Here is a 14,673-nt window from a genome sequence, read left to right as displayed (position 1 = left end):
CATCTTTATGAGTTCTTCTTTTGTCATCCTGTCAAAGATAGAATTATAAAATGGAAGCATTGTTAGTCAGCCACTAACCAGGTTGGGTTGAGGGAGGGCATGGCCGGCCGTCAGATGAGTCACCGGGTCTCTCAGGACTCTTCTTCCATTTAGGACCGAGCTGCAGTGTCAGCACTTTTGTGGTTGTAACTAAATCTGGGTTTAAAAATAGGCTGTATCATAGGAAGATACATTTGTTATGTTGGCTGTAAGATATATAAGCATCACTTGGATGGTGTATTAAATGACATATCTGCCTGTAAAAATTCAAAACCAAGACAGTGTTCACTGCATTTTCTTTTGCCCGCTCTTCCTTAAAAATATATTTTCACTAGAACATGTTTTTTTTTTTTATGTTACAAGACATATTAGGAAGAAACTCAAATGTCAATGTTAGGGGTTGGGATTTCTTTGGTTTTACAAAACGCCACCTACAGTTTCTCACATGACAGCACCACATGTTCTTAGGAGAACATTAAAGGAATCCTGACAACGAAGTGACTACAAACAGGACGCCCCGTCTTGTTAGCAGCTGGTTTACATGAGCTGTGGAAACTGATGAAAGGAGCAGCAAGCGTTAGCTGGAACTTGCGTGGCCCTTTTAGCCAGTGGGTTTGAGGTCTGATCAGGAAGCTGACCGACCACGTTCCTAATGTCGATATAAAAACTAAAAGACAGGGAATACATTGAGTTTTTGATTCTTTCTTCTTTTTTTTATTTCTGGGTTGGAACAGGCATGGTCAACATGAATTGCGCTTTTTGTTTGTATTTAGAAGTTCAAGTAAAAAAAAGTGAATGGGAATACCTTCCAACCATCACAAACCCCAAACCTCAAAATCCAATATGGCTGACTTGTGCATGCTATGGTAGCTGCAGTAATGTTCTCTTCACTTCTGTTGGTTTGTTTCTTGTTAAATCTGTTACACACATATTCTGCCTCTGTTAGGAAACATAACTCTGGTCCAGCTGTTAGTTAGAAAAACCAGTTAGATTTGCTAACGGTTGTGCTCAGTAACCAGGCTAAGTATTATTACCAATACAAGCTGATAGTGATGTAATTCTCTGTATTCGAACACTGTAGCAACATGTTCCGTAACAGAGGTAGTACAGTTTGTGAATAACTGATTTATTGAGATGCAAACCAACAGAAGGGAAAATATAAAGCAGCTATCGCCCGTTTTCACCTTCCAGGCAGCCATATTGGATTTTCAGGCTTTCTGAGTTGGAATTTCAACTTTGAAGGGTGGTCCAGATGATTATTTTCATCCTGGAATTCTGGCTTTTCATACAAATGGAGGGATGTGCAGTTCATGATGTGTGAGCTTTTTTTTTCCCCCCAAGAGAGGCCGTGTAGTATTGACTCAGATTGCAAGTCTGTCCACAAAGCTTCACATTTGTTTCCCACATGAATTGCCCTTGCAAAAAAAAGACATTTGTAATGCAACAGAGTCATTCCAGGTGACACAAGGAGAGGAAAATGAGGATGACTCAGAGCGGACAGCTCGACTTGTCTGACACAAGTGTATTTAAAATGGTCATTAATTGCTTCGGTGCACTGCAATGAAAGCTGAAAGTGAAGCATTAATATTTATAGTTTGCTCGTGTGCCTGTTCAGGTATGGCAGCCAAAGGGCCAGCTAATGGAAGAATAGGAGTGCTCAGACTCCGGCAAAGGGAGAGTGGTTCAGGGGATAATAAGACACGTGGAGCATGACGTGGACTTTAAAGAAAAGCGTGAAATCCAGGGAACAGTCGTGCTCTTTCTTTTGCACTTTAGCTCGGAGCTCAGCTTGGCTTCTCGTGTGAGAAGTTTTATTTTATCGCTGGACTCAAGAAGCACATGTGGGAGAGTGAATCAAAGAACTGACGGCGATTGTGACAGGAGGTTTTGGAAGGTTTCACCTCAAACTGGAATGACAACCTTATCTGTGCAATCTGGTCCGGGGAAGAAATGGGGCATTTGTGGTATTACCTAAAAATAACCATCCCTGTCCAAGTTAGAAGGTGTGTGATCGACTGCACGAGGGTGCTGCAGCCAATCACACGAGGTCCCCAGTCCGATCGGCGCGGTTCTCAGGATCTAAAGCTGGAACGATGACCGCGTGGAGCGGAGACGCTGAAGAACTCTTGAGAGAAAGTCGATCTGGCAAAGACTCAGAGGGGTTAAGGAGAGGGAGAGAACCGAGACGGGGTTGGAGGAAAGCTTTGAGGAGTAACGGTTGCTTGGAGACTGTTGTCAAGGAGACGGTAAGTCCTTTGGCATCTCAAATGTCCTATATTTATGTTGATTTTCAGAAGGAGGAGGCTTTTTCCCCCCCCTGTTTGATTATACTTGTTTTTATTCCCCCAGTTAAGTAAAGCAGGCATTTGGCGGTGATCAGCCGGAACAGAAGATGACTCTTCATCCTCCACGTGATGAAGATTCCCAGCCAAGCCATAACGTCAAGATCTTTTAAAAATTATTATTAGTTTTAGCACATTTAAAGCGGTCAGAAAACTGTCAGATAGTAGCAGCTATCTGACGCCCACAGGAAAGAAAGAAAGAAAAAATAAAACAAGAGGAGGGAAGTGGGGGGACAATATGATGGAATTTGTTTCTGTGACACCCTATCAGTGTCTCAAACTGTGACAGATATCCTCCCTCCCTGTGTTTTGCACTCGCTGACTCATTCTGTGGGCCTTTTCCTCTGATTCTCGATTAAAAGAAGACTTCGCGGGCGCGGGGAAGGCAGAGGGAGCTCAGTCGACGCAGAGCCACCCACTGTGTGCCACTGAAAGCTTGTCGAAGTTACTCCTCACTTTGCTCTAAAGAAAGACTGCTCTCGGTGAGCGCCGTGCATAACTAACGAGATATTTTCCTCTGGCTGCAGAGATGTAAGGGTACAGCTGGTAAATAAAGGCTAGACCAGAGTTGGTGGAGGAAGCATAGAAGGCCCCACGCTGAGTGACCCGGGAAGGAAGGAATCCGCGTGATTTGTTTTCAAGGAGCAGGAGCTCATCAGCGCCCCAAAGGTCATTATTCCTCAGCTTTATCTAATGAGCGCGCGGAGACGGTTTTACACGCGCAGAGCTGTAAGAAACAAACGGCCGGGGGAAGGGAGAGGTCGAGCCGGAGCGGTGCCGGACCATCACCGGGGGAGGGGGAGAATGTGTCATTAAAACTGGCTTGGCGACAATGCGCCAGCGAAGGCCCAGTGATTGTAATGACAGGTTGTAAACGCAGCCAAAAAAAAAAATAAAAAAATAAATCAGCCTCGGTGAAAGGCTGAGCTCCCCACGCAATCCTCTCCATGTCTCCAGTAAGCTGGATTGACTGCAGGTCAAAAGGTGACGGCGTCGCCACGTGTTCGGCAGAATCTGACCAGAAAAAAAAGCCCACAAAAGACCTCTGAGCTGCTGTCATTTTTTTTTTTTTTTTACAATTTTCGAAAAAGTAATTAAAAGAGCTTTTTTAATTGGTAAAAGTCATATTTAGTTTTGTTCATTTGTCCAGAATTGATGTTATGTCGTTGTCTAAAGAGATATTTCAGCCTTTCTGAAGTGGGGTTCAATAGGGAAGTTATGAGCAAATAATATCTTACCTGCTGCAGATAGCTCTTTAAACAGCCTCAGTTTGGAGAAACACTGTAAGTCAAGTAGGGAAGTAGAGCATCCAGTCAGTTTTTTTCATTCTAATGTCTGTTTTACTTTGTAAAGTGATCATAGATGTTCTGAAAGCTGCTTATTAATGAAATGTGCTATTATTACTTTCTTTAAGTCCAACAGGACTGACGAGCAGCCAGTCTGATTACAGCTAAGACCGAAGCGCTGCCGTCTGCTACAGCAGCAGCAGCTAGCTGTAGCATTTCTGGTGCAGCCTGACGCACTTCCAGCACAAATTTCATCCTAATTCTGTCAGAATAAACATGTAGCAAAAATTGACAGAGGTATAAATGTTTACAAAGTAGCATTTGCATGAGCTGCTATGAAATTTTGAGGAATAAAGTTGTTTCAAAATAAGAAAATTAGTTTTGGAAGTGGGTCTGCTCGTATTGATAAGTTAGTAATGGCTAGTCAGAGTGTAGGAGACAGGGGCCAGGGTGTGTATGAGTGAGGTGCAGGGAGCGCTTGTGTATGTGTGTGTGCATGTATAAACATGCGCTCTCCTGTCGCACATATGTGCTGTATTTTTGCTGACCGCCACGTTACTTGTTTTGTTTTATATTTTTTGCCAGTTTATGCAGCAGTCAATTCATCCATATCATATCCTCCTTGTGTTACATGCAATAAAAAAACACCAAACGCATAGGTGGATTTCAGCATTTTTAGTTTGCAATAACCTGGTTTTGTGCGTCACAAATGCGAGCTACAGGACCAGACCTTGGACTCTCAGCGGCTAAAGGGATCGCATTAAAGCCGCATTACAGAGTGAAACAGAGTCTTCAAAATTCAGTAAGGTATTGTGAAAACACATTTCAGTTAAAACCTTTACAGCTCTGTCCGTTTTGTGTTAGTTATTTTGACAGAAACATGATGAAATTCCTGTCAAAATGCTCCCATGGCTGCACCGGTTGTGCTACAGCTCACTGCTGCCGCTATTTGTGCTTAAATAGTCACATAGTTTTGTGTAAATAACTATGTGATGTAAAGTTGGCAGAGATGTAACGGTTTGTAAAGTGTTTTCGTGAACTGCTATGAAAGTTAGCAGTTTGGACTTGTTGTAAGACAGCAGCAATCCATTTTGGTTTCAGCTGTGTTCAGACTAGCCATTAGCTCCTCAGTCTTGTCACTAAAAGCTATCTACAACAGGTAAGCTGTAAACTCACGTGAAAATGGATGAACTGTCTAAACCTGAAAATGACGACTTGGGAAAATCTTTTCTTGTCTCAGTGGGTTTATTTGGAACACGCTCCACAGGCAACACAGAATACAATGAGACTCCTTTTGCGTGGAAAAGAAAAACTAAACATACAGTTTTCCGGTACTGATATTTCTACTTCCTCTGGGTTTGTTGTCCTCCAAACATAACCTGCCAGATAAAAGCCTCAACTGTGTTGATCGTATAATGTTTCTCCACCAGTTTGTAACCATTTTCATCACCAAGGTTTAGGGGCAACAACTTGGTCTCAAAACCAGTTTTAAGTATGGCATACTATTAAAAAATATAGGTAAGATGTCATTTGTTTTTGGGTCTGTGTTTCAGTCACTTGTTCACAGTTGTAGAAACTAGTTTTAACATTTTCACACAGGAGTAAATGTTCCTCTAGTGGCCCCTACAGCTCACTCCAAGGTTTGCATTTTATTGTGCAAACATCTGTAGAACAGGTTTTTGAAACAAAAAAAATCAGCAAATGATATCTTTTTATTCAGTTCTTATTGACAGGGAAAAACAGATCGTACAGATATGAAGTTCTTATTCAAGAATGTCACTGAAAAGCTTCCTCTTCTTGGACTCGCCCGTCTGGATTTCCTGCCAGTGGGCTCTTCTGTGCACAAAGTGGGAGAGAGCAAACTTTGCCCAAACGTGCCGAGCAAACTGATCTGACCTCAGCTGGCTTTCACACGGAGCTGGGACAAGAGGAAACACGGGAAACTGAGTCGTGAGCGAGGAGATGATTAGTGATTTTTGTGATGAGTGAAAAAAAATCCGCCCACGTTACCGAGTTCCTGCGCGATGCTTTGCCTCTGACTGACTGAAGCGCTGTTCCACGCAGCTTCAAGCACACGGCTGCCCAGCCTCGAGCAGGCCATTTGGACTAACTGTCCCTGGAGAGGACAAAAAGTGTTTTAGGTGTCACACTTTTGTAGAGTTTTCAAACAGGCTATCATGTAAACATGTAATACCTCCAGTCTCTTGAGGATCTTGCCCCTGCCTTTGTCACTGGATGTGGTGATGAGGGCCTGGAGGACGTGGCTGCCAGCGGGGTCGGAGGCCAGAGTGAGGAGGTCAGCGGGGCTCAGCGTACGCAGGCTGCTGAGGAGGAGGGAGCGCTCTTTAAACTTAGCCAGTGCTTGGACCAGCCGAGAGCCGTGGTAGCATATGGAGGTCAGGGGAACCTGGAGACAACAACAAACAAACAGCTGGGCTGGTAAATCAGCTCAAACGTGTCAACGAAAGTTTAAACTACAACCCAAATGATCTGAACGGGTCTCTGACCTCTTTCTGTATGCTGCCCTCTGCTGTTTCAGAGTGGTAATACACCTCGTAGGTGAGCAGGGACATGAAGAGAGGGAGGCAGCTGACGTGTCGAGAGCCGGGCTCAGCGCAGTGGAAAGCCTGCGGGACACACAACAGGGGTTCTGAGAATCCACAAATCCAACACTGAGTCACTGAGTTCGGTCCCAAAGATGAAAGAAAACATGTTTTCAAAGACGGAGCTGTTGACCCATTAGCACCTTACATTTAAAAAAGAAAAGAAAAAAAAAGCTTTTTAGAAGCTTACACGGAGAAGGCACTGCATTATATCGTCCTGCTTCTCTCCACTTTCTGCACAGCTTTCTGCCAGCTGGACGATCACACCCATGTGACCTGCGGCCAAGATGGCCTCCACACCCTGGACCAGCTCGTCAAACAACCTGGGGAACTACAGACACAGAAGAACGAACCATGGGGAAAAACAGCCCAAACGGTTAACGCGCACAGTGTTCTCTTCAAAACCCAACTAACCAGTTTATAGCTGGCCGAGGCTGCTGTCAGCCGCTGTACAGGGAAGTTGGCGATGGGATGGAGGGCGAGGTCAACCAGATGACCCTTCAGGTGGTTGTTGTAGAGGTCACGGAGAAGAGGCTTGTGGGACAGCTGAATGATGGTCTCTATGAGGTGACTGGAGGCCTGGTCCTTCAGGAACACCAGGAGTGGACTGGAAGGAAGGGTCATACCATTACAGATGTTATGTAGCAAACAATACTGGGACCTTAAAGTAAAAGCTTCGACTTGAACCTGACTCCAGGAGCAGAGCTGAGACCCGTCAGGTACTCCATGGTGCGTTTGAGGAGCTGTTTGCAGAGTTTGGGCCGTTTTCTGTGGCATACTGTCAACATGGTCTGGAAAACTGCGCTGGCAACAGCATCTGTAACACTCACTAAAGACAAATATATACTCCTCAGACTTTCTCAGCTTTGTGGGAAGCAAATTATAGAGTTTCCATCATGAATCCTCAAATAAGGGAAAAAAATACTCTAAACTAATACCACAGGCTACAGTATTTACTAAGCTTTGTGCCACGCAATTCACTTCCATTTGCATTAATAATTATTGCCGAAAAAAGTGTGGCATGATTTAGCTGCTGTACAACGAAACGGGTAAAAGAAGAAACGTGTTTGGCATGCCAGAAGATGATCTTAGCAGAATGACTGTCAAGCAAGTTCATCGTTCACTTCTTAAACACAAATCTGATCCACAATAATTCAATAACACATCTGAATGGAGCTGAACTGGAGAGGACTATTATGAGAATAACAGAAATGTAAGCATTTATTACCCAAGTTATTACCTGGTGCTGTTTTTAACTAGGCCAAAGAGCACATTTTGAAATCCTTTCCCTCAACGAGTGACCAGTTCAAAACAAAACGACTATTTTCAGGAATTTCACGTTAAAATCAGGACTGATCGTTTAGCACACAATTGTTTGTTATTTCATTGAGTCCTTTCTGTATTTAGGCTCGGAAATTCAGATTATTATGATCAGGGTGAGAATTTCTTCTAATGGCACGCAGCAGAAGTCTGGAGTCTGAAGCCTCCATCCTCAGAATGCATGAAATGTTTTATCTGAATAGAAGTAATGATTACGACGCCTGTAAAGCTCCAGATTTATTAGTTCTTGCTGCACCGTATTCCTCCACCTCCCTGTGAGATTAATGGGTGGCAGCAGTTTAAATCATTGAAGGTGTGTGAGCTGAGAAAACGTTCGTTTTTAACAGGAAAGCTTAGTTAAAAGTCCCGTGGGTTCGTCTGCGGTGTGTTGAATTTGCCTCGGGATTATTTAGCGATAAGATCTATTTGTTTTGCTTTTAAAACATGTAAAGCTGAACAAAAGCTAAACCGTGCTCTGTTTAAGAGGCGGCCCTCGGGCAAAATTCCCTTTGGCTCCGCTGCGAGGGTTCACCATCAAAACAGACTTAATCTGCTTTTTAACATAAAAAAATAAAATTAACAAATCTGAACAGCCTAGGACCAAAACTGAAACAAGTAACACAACAAAACAACCCTTAAAGCAAAATAAATAAAATGAGAATTTATGGAAATTTTTTGTCTCCTCTTTACCATCGTGAGTTACTCTAAGTAATAAAATCTGTAAATATGTATTGTCTGCTGCTTTGGACATCAATGTTTTAAAGAAAATTCTTGCGTGACCAGTTAACACTCAAACTACGTGTTTGGATCAATCTCAGCTACTACCACACTAAATTCTAGCTCAATATCTGTAAAACTGACTTAGCTGTAGCCATTTTTGTGTATGCTGAGGCTAATTAGCTGTGAGGGCTAACTTTAATAAGGTTGAGTCCAAAATGTAATCAGTTGTAGATGTACATTCAACGATTACTTCCTGAGAGTTTCAGTAAAATATGTCAAGAGGTTTGTAAGATATTTTGCTAACAGACATATGGGGTTGACTCCAACAGTTAATGCTAAGGTTTTATCAAAGATCTCAGTTGATCTGTAAGCACTCGGAGGATGTGTTGGGGACGACTCTCTGCGACTACCACGCGAGATTTGAGCTCAGTATCTGTAAATTTGACTGAGCTATAACCTTTTTTTGTGTTTGCTGAAGCTTATCAGCTGTGGCGGCCATTTTGAATTGGATTGATTTCAAAAGCTAATCAGTTGTAGACGTACACCCGATGATTACTTTGTGAAAATTTCATTAAAATTTGTCGATTTGTTCAAGAGACATTTTGCTAACAGACATATGGGGTTGACTCCAACTGTTAATGCTAAAGTTTTCAATAAAATTCTCAGGTGATCTGTGAGCACTCAGAGTATGTGTTGGGGATGAGTCTCAGCTATTACCACACCAGATTCTAGCTCAATATCTGTAAAAGTGACCGAATTACAGCCATAAAACAGGTCATAAAAACTCAAATACACTGAGGGAAAATGGTGAACAGCAAGCATTAACTGTGAGTGTCTAATGAAAATGAATAATAAAAGACTTACAGTTAATGTTCTCCATCAAGGTCTCCGTTAGACTCTTCAGCTCGTACCAGAACGAGGTGGGGATCTCAAAGTCAGTCAGCGGGGGAGCACAGCGGCGATCTTTTCCACCTGACAAAAACAAAAATATCTGCTGTAAAGAACCAGCAATAAAAAATTTACCCCCTTTTTTTCCGCACTGTTTAAGGCGAAAGATAAGGAAAGTTAAATTTAAAAAAACATGATGAAATCTTTCATTTTTGTAGGAAAAAAAATAAGGCAGTCAGACAGGTTTCCTGATTCTGCACGACTTCGACATCTCAGGAGCATCGTTATCTCTGGCTTGACTCAAACCGGGTGAAAACGAATCACCGTGAAAATTCAAGGCGCTTGTTATTTTAAGCATAAACAGGCACGCTGCAGAGAGGAAAGTCCCGCGCGATAATTTAACCCATAAGAATGGAAGGACCAGTGAGCAAAATCAGACACGCGTCGAGGGAAAATAGGCGAGTTTCCTGCGTTTTATCGCTTTTGTCCTCTAATAACGGTCTCACTTTTCTAATTTCAGAAGCATCTGTCACTGTGGTTCAGTATTATTACTGCAGTCTTGTCCAGTTGGATTCACTCTGCTGCCTCTACACGACCACCATGGATTATTACTCCGACTGGATCCTGGCCTCTTTTCTTTATTAAGACCTGCAGTTAATAAAACCAACTCTGCTGCTTTGATGCCACTTTCCTAAACCATTTTGGACACTTTTAACTTATTAATCTGGGAGTAAAACAACTGGATTTAATTTAAGTGTCAAAACCAGTTAATAATGAACCCTGTGTTTGGACAGTGTGTGTGTGTGTGTGTTTACCTGGACGAGCGTCTGTACGAGGGGGTCCGAGGCAGCCCCCCAGCACGTGCAGAAGAGTGCGGACCACGTGCGAGCCGTGAACGTGTCGGATGAAGTCGGCGATGTTGTCTCTGACTGCCTGACTCAAAGACAACACCTGGGCCTCCAGCAGCTCACTGCTCTCCTCTTCTTCTTCTTCTTCTGTGGTGGCACGTGGATCCTTCTGTGTTTCTGCAGCAGAGTCAACAAACACACACACACACATGGTCTGTACGGTTTTATTTAAACACTTTGATTTCTGTTATTACATACTATTACAGTGACTTATGTTCTGAATCCTTCAAGAGCTTCAGCTCATAACGCCCCCTTCAGGAAGAGCTCAGAAGTGCAGCTGACACAGACACAAAGCATGTATTCAATTCGAACCTTCTCTCTAAGATCATTTTGCAGAAACAAGATTTTGTTTTTAACTCAAAAGCAGCACCTAGTTTTAGCACTTCCAATACGAATATTACATCTGCAGGAGCAGAATTTAGGGGGGAAAATTATATTTTGTCACTTTTAGGTGACTTGAATCTCTTTTGCTTTTCTTCTACTCCACATCTGTTGTAGCTGCTGTCCGCTAATTTTCACAGCTTGGGTTTTGCTTCTCGGAGTTTCCAATAACAAGAAAAGACATTTTTCCTTCACCTAAAGCAGTTATTCTTTCACAGAGTAATAAGCAGGAAATGATTTGTAAGAAAACTTAAAAAAAAAAAAATATATATATATATCATATTTCCTTTCTTACCATTCCACCTGGACATCTGTCTGAGAGCACTCTCCACTACGTGGCCCCCGCAGCGGTCGCACGAAACCGCCTTAAACCCGGAGCCCGATTCTGCATCGAGTTCGAGCAGCACCTCCCCAACCTGCTTGGGGCTGGACAGCGGCAGCAGCTGCTGCAGCGTGACACTTCCTGTCTGGTCCATCACCACCAGGGCGGCTTTGCCTTTCACCTCTGAGAGGACGTTCTCCACGAACATCTCTAAAGAAGATGATGAGAGACGTGACAGAGACGGGAGAAATGTATGTGCAAAATAACAAAAAAAGTTGGCTGCATCTAACTTTGTGCACCAGTAAACATTACAGGACAGGATACAAGCATCATACAATGGTTTAAACAACATGTTTGCTGGTATGAAATAGGGTTGGACAGTTTGATTTGTTAAATCACTAAAAGATCAACCATGATCTGTCCTCAGTGAAGTCCATTTTCAGATCCTCCTCTTTTCTCCTGATCCAACTTGTTCCTCCTTTATCAAATGAACCAAACGGTTATAAATAAAACAACACTGGTTGTCTGAGAAAAGCAGTTTGAAAGCTGAAGGTGTCACTGCAACAGTGACAGGACAGGTGTCAGAGTCAAACACGGTGTCTTGACTCTAGAGTCATAAATACTTAAATCAAACTGTTCATCTCTGAAAGACTTCTTCCAAGATTGTACAAGATGATTTTAGGCAACTGCACAAATTTACAAATCTAACCAATTAGAAGACAGTCGATTTTGTGACCTTTGACTCCATTTAGGATTTAACTGCGCACACCAACTCTTACTCCGACTCCCTCTTTAAGTGCCTGTGCTCTGAGCCTATTCTCACTCATGTTTAGACCCATTAAGCCTCAGTGTTATGAGCTTCGATCCTCCGGTCGGCTCCTTTTTAGAGTTCCCAGGATTTTTTCTGAACTTGATAGAACAGCTGTCATTTGTTTTGCACCTTGAACGTAAGAAAAAATCTTTAGTCCAAACTAAAGCTTGATGCGTTTGGGAAAGTTTAAAGCTCAAAGTCTTCTGTTACTAAAGAGTATAACTGCTTTGTACTTGCATTATGTTAACTCTGATTTGTTCTATTTTGTTTATGTATTTTAAAACTAATTATAATTTTTAGCTTGTGACGTTGTAACGCTGTGCCATCTTCACCAGGAGATGGTAATCTCAAGGGACTTTATGGACTAAATAAAGGTTAAATAAAAATAAATGGTCCTCATTTAAAACTTTGATAAAAGAAGCTCATAATCTTACTGAATCTAAACTGAGTTTGTAAAGTCAAGCTTTAGGCAGAAAATATGTCTCTGGCTCTCTTGTCCATCATCTGACTGACTTGTCCTCATATTATGCGCAGGTGATAATGATACACTTTAATATTTCATTTTACCTCAGAAAAACAATCCTTCTTACTTCTCTCCTCATCATCTTCGAAGCCTTCGCCGAGTCTTTCTCCCACCCGGCGAAAATAGCCAACACTCAGCGCATCCAGCCGCACTTTCCCACCGCCTCCCTGGGCTTTTGGTCCTTCTTCACCATCCTTCCTCTTCCTCTTTCCTCCTCTTCCATCGTCACTAGGGTGCCTCCTCTTACTTCCTTCTCCTTTCTGCTGCTGCTCCTCTTTTGCCAACATGTTCTGAAGCTCAACACATGCAGGCAGAGTGCTGCAGATGCTCAGACTTGATCTCTGAGGGAAACAGGGCAGAGAGATGAGAAAACATCATGAAACAGTCAGTCAGATTTGAACTGGCCCCACACACACCGGTTCAGATTAGTGATGCTGTCATTAATACTGAATGTAGTCTGTACCTAAAGACTATTTCCCTGCTGGATGAGATACAAGCCGAACATAAAACTTAAGACGACTGATTCGGTTAAAATCACAAGTCACAATGTACGAGGATAATATAAATGTCAATCACTAAGACAAAATACAACTAGCATTCTGCACACTGTAGTTCGGCTAAAAAGACAACACTTTCATATGTAGTTCATGCAAGTTACGAACTAACGAGAAATGGTCTATTGTTAGAATTTAGGCCTATTATTTACTGCGTGAAATAAACACGGACTGTTACACAATGAAGTTAAAAAGGACAACACAAACAACATTTACTCACATGTGGGCGCTTAAATCGTGACAGACGGGATGCGTTTTGGACGCTTAGTGATGACGTAGAACGTCTGTCGAGTCGCCCGTCGGCTTCACGTTTTTTGTTTTTTTTTTTTTTTTTAAATAAAACACATAGACTTGAAAACAGCATCTCTGTTAAACGTCGTCATGGTTGTTTTATTGTGTGGAATAATTTGGTAAAAACGAGGTGGTCTTCTATTAAGACACTGTATTTTGCCATTGTCCTCCTTACTTATAACCTGCAGGGGGCAGTATAGCACTTTCTTTCCATTGAGTTAAGAACTTTTTAACTGAATGTTTCTTTCATAGAGTTATATAAAATATAATGATTAATGGCAGGAAGCTATTTCACTGCTTTTTGGCAACTTTATGTGGTTGGGATGCGCAAAGAAATGGAACCAACGTCATCACTTACCTGGACACTGATTTACACAGCTTAGTTGCATGCACACACACACACCATCAGGTGGGAGCTAATGAGTATCCCCCACACACACCTGCATATAACAAACACACACACACCACCTGTTCAGGTGGGGGCTTATGAGTATCCCCCTCACACACATCTGCATATGACAAACACACACACCACTTGCTCAGGTGGGGGCTTATGAGTATCCCCCTCACACACACCTGCATATAACAAACACACACACCACTTGCTCAGGTGGGGGCTTATGAGTATCCCCCTCACACACACCTGCATATAACAAACACACACACCACTTGCTCAGGTGGGGGCTTATGAGTATCCCCACACCTGCCCCACCCCCTCATTTTCTTCCATCTTTCTCTAAACCAGAACTGTGTTTTTTGTTGTTATTTTTGTGGTTTTAGAATCGCTCTTAGTCTGACCCCTCCCCCGAGGCTGAGTTGTCAGGGTCCAGGGTCTGACCCCCCAGACAACACAGCCCAGGATCATTGGGGCACTCAAACCCCCCCACCACGATAAGGTGGCGATTCTGCGGAGGGGATATGGTGTTGGATGTGGTGTCGGATATGGTGTTGGATGTGGTTTTTATTGGTTACATGATTAGTTATTACAATTATAAAAAACATGATTTGATAGTATAAAATAACATGATTTGATAGTATAAAAAAACATGATTCGATAGTAAAAAAGTTTTTTTTATATATATAAAAGGTTATAAAAAAGTTTTTTTTTTTTTTTTTAAAAAAAGTTTGTTGCTCAAAGATTGATGCAAAATGATTTTTTTTTTTTTGTGGTGATCCCACAGTTGTATAAAACTGATGACTCAGAGGAAACATACAAATGCAGTAAAAAAATAAAAGTAGAAAAGTAGAAAAAATATATATATAAAAAAATATATATAAAATTCAGTATCAAAACCTTTGACTGAAAATATATGTTAAACTCTGGGTTGTTTGCATCAATCATTTTGAGCCAAACAATAAATAAATAAAAAAAGCAAAGTAACAAAGGGAAATAAAAAAATAAATACTTCTGCACAGCAGAAGAATCCACTCAGCTTTCGTGCTGAGGTCTTTAGACAGGATTCTGTCTGTTGCGTTTTCTGAACTTTGACGGTGTCAGAAATTTTTTAAAGCGCCTCCAGGGTGAAGGTCTGCTGGGCCTTTCTGTGTCCGTCTGTGGGGGCGCCGTTTGACCAGACGTTTGTTCTGGGCCAGGCGTTGTGTGATCAGTTTGCATCACCACCATTTGAATAGAGACGTCCAAAACATCAATTTGCCTCAACACCATTTGAGTAGAGACGTCCAGA

The 14,673-nt window shown here is 42.2% G+C and overlaps 1 protein-coding gene across 4 annotated transcripts; it reads right to left on the bottom strand.

Annotated features, from left to right (window-relative positions):
• Positions 1 to 5,361: 5,361 nt before the first annotated feature.
• Positions 5,362 to 12,973, bottom strand: LOC108238596 (nucleolar protein 9). 4 transcript variants are annotated; one of them, XM_017420798.3, is made up of 12 exons: positions 12,918 to 12,973; positions 12,211 to 12,484; positions 10,783 to 11,019; positions 10,014 to 10,223; positions 9,175 to 9,282; positions 6,958 to 7,099; positions 6,685 to 6,877; positions 6,461 to 6,601; positions 6,175 to 6,294; positions 5,862 to 6,074; positions 5,678 to 5,783; positions 5,431 to 5,585 (listed from the first exon to the last, which is right to left on the bottom strand). In XM_017420798.3, the coding sequence occupies exons 2-12, from the start codon at positions 12,428 to 12,430 to the stop codon at positions 5,431 to 5,433; spliced, it is 1,845 nt and encodes a 614-aa protein (XP_017276287.1). In that variant the 5' UTR covers positions 12,431 to 12,484; positions 12,918 to 12,973. The 4 variants fall into 4 exon arrangements, with proteins under 4 accessions (XP_037828948.1, XP_017276289.1, XP_017276287.1 ...); XM_017420799.3 differs by lacking the exon at positions 12,918 to 12,973 and adding an exon at positions 12,607 to 12,890; XM_037973020.1 differs by lacking the exon at positions 12,918 to 12,973 and having other exon boundaries at positions 5,362 to 5,585; positions 12,211 to 12,430.
• Between the last annotated feature and the right edge of the window lie 1,700 nt (positions 12,974 to 14,673).

The sequence above is a fragment of the Kryptolebias marmoratus genome, linkage group LG20 (assembly GCF_001649575.2).
Source record: "Kryptolebias marmoratus isolate JLee-2015 linkage group LG20, ASM164957v2, whole genome shotgun sequence".
NCBI lineage: Eukaryota > Metazoa > Chordata > Actinopteri > Cyprinodontiformes > Rivulidae > Kryptolebias > Kryptolebias marmoratus.
Note: the sequence above shows the minus strand (reverse complement) of the source record. Positions and strands in the feature narration are given on the sequence as shown.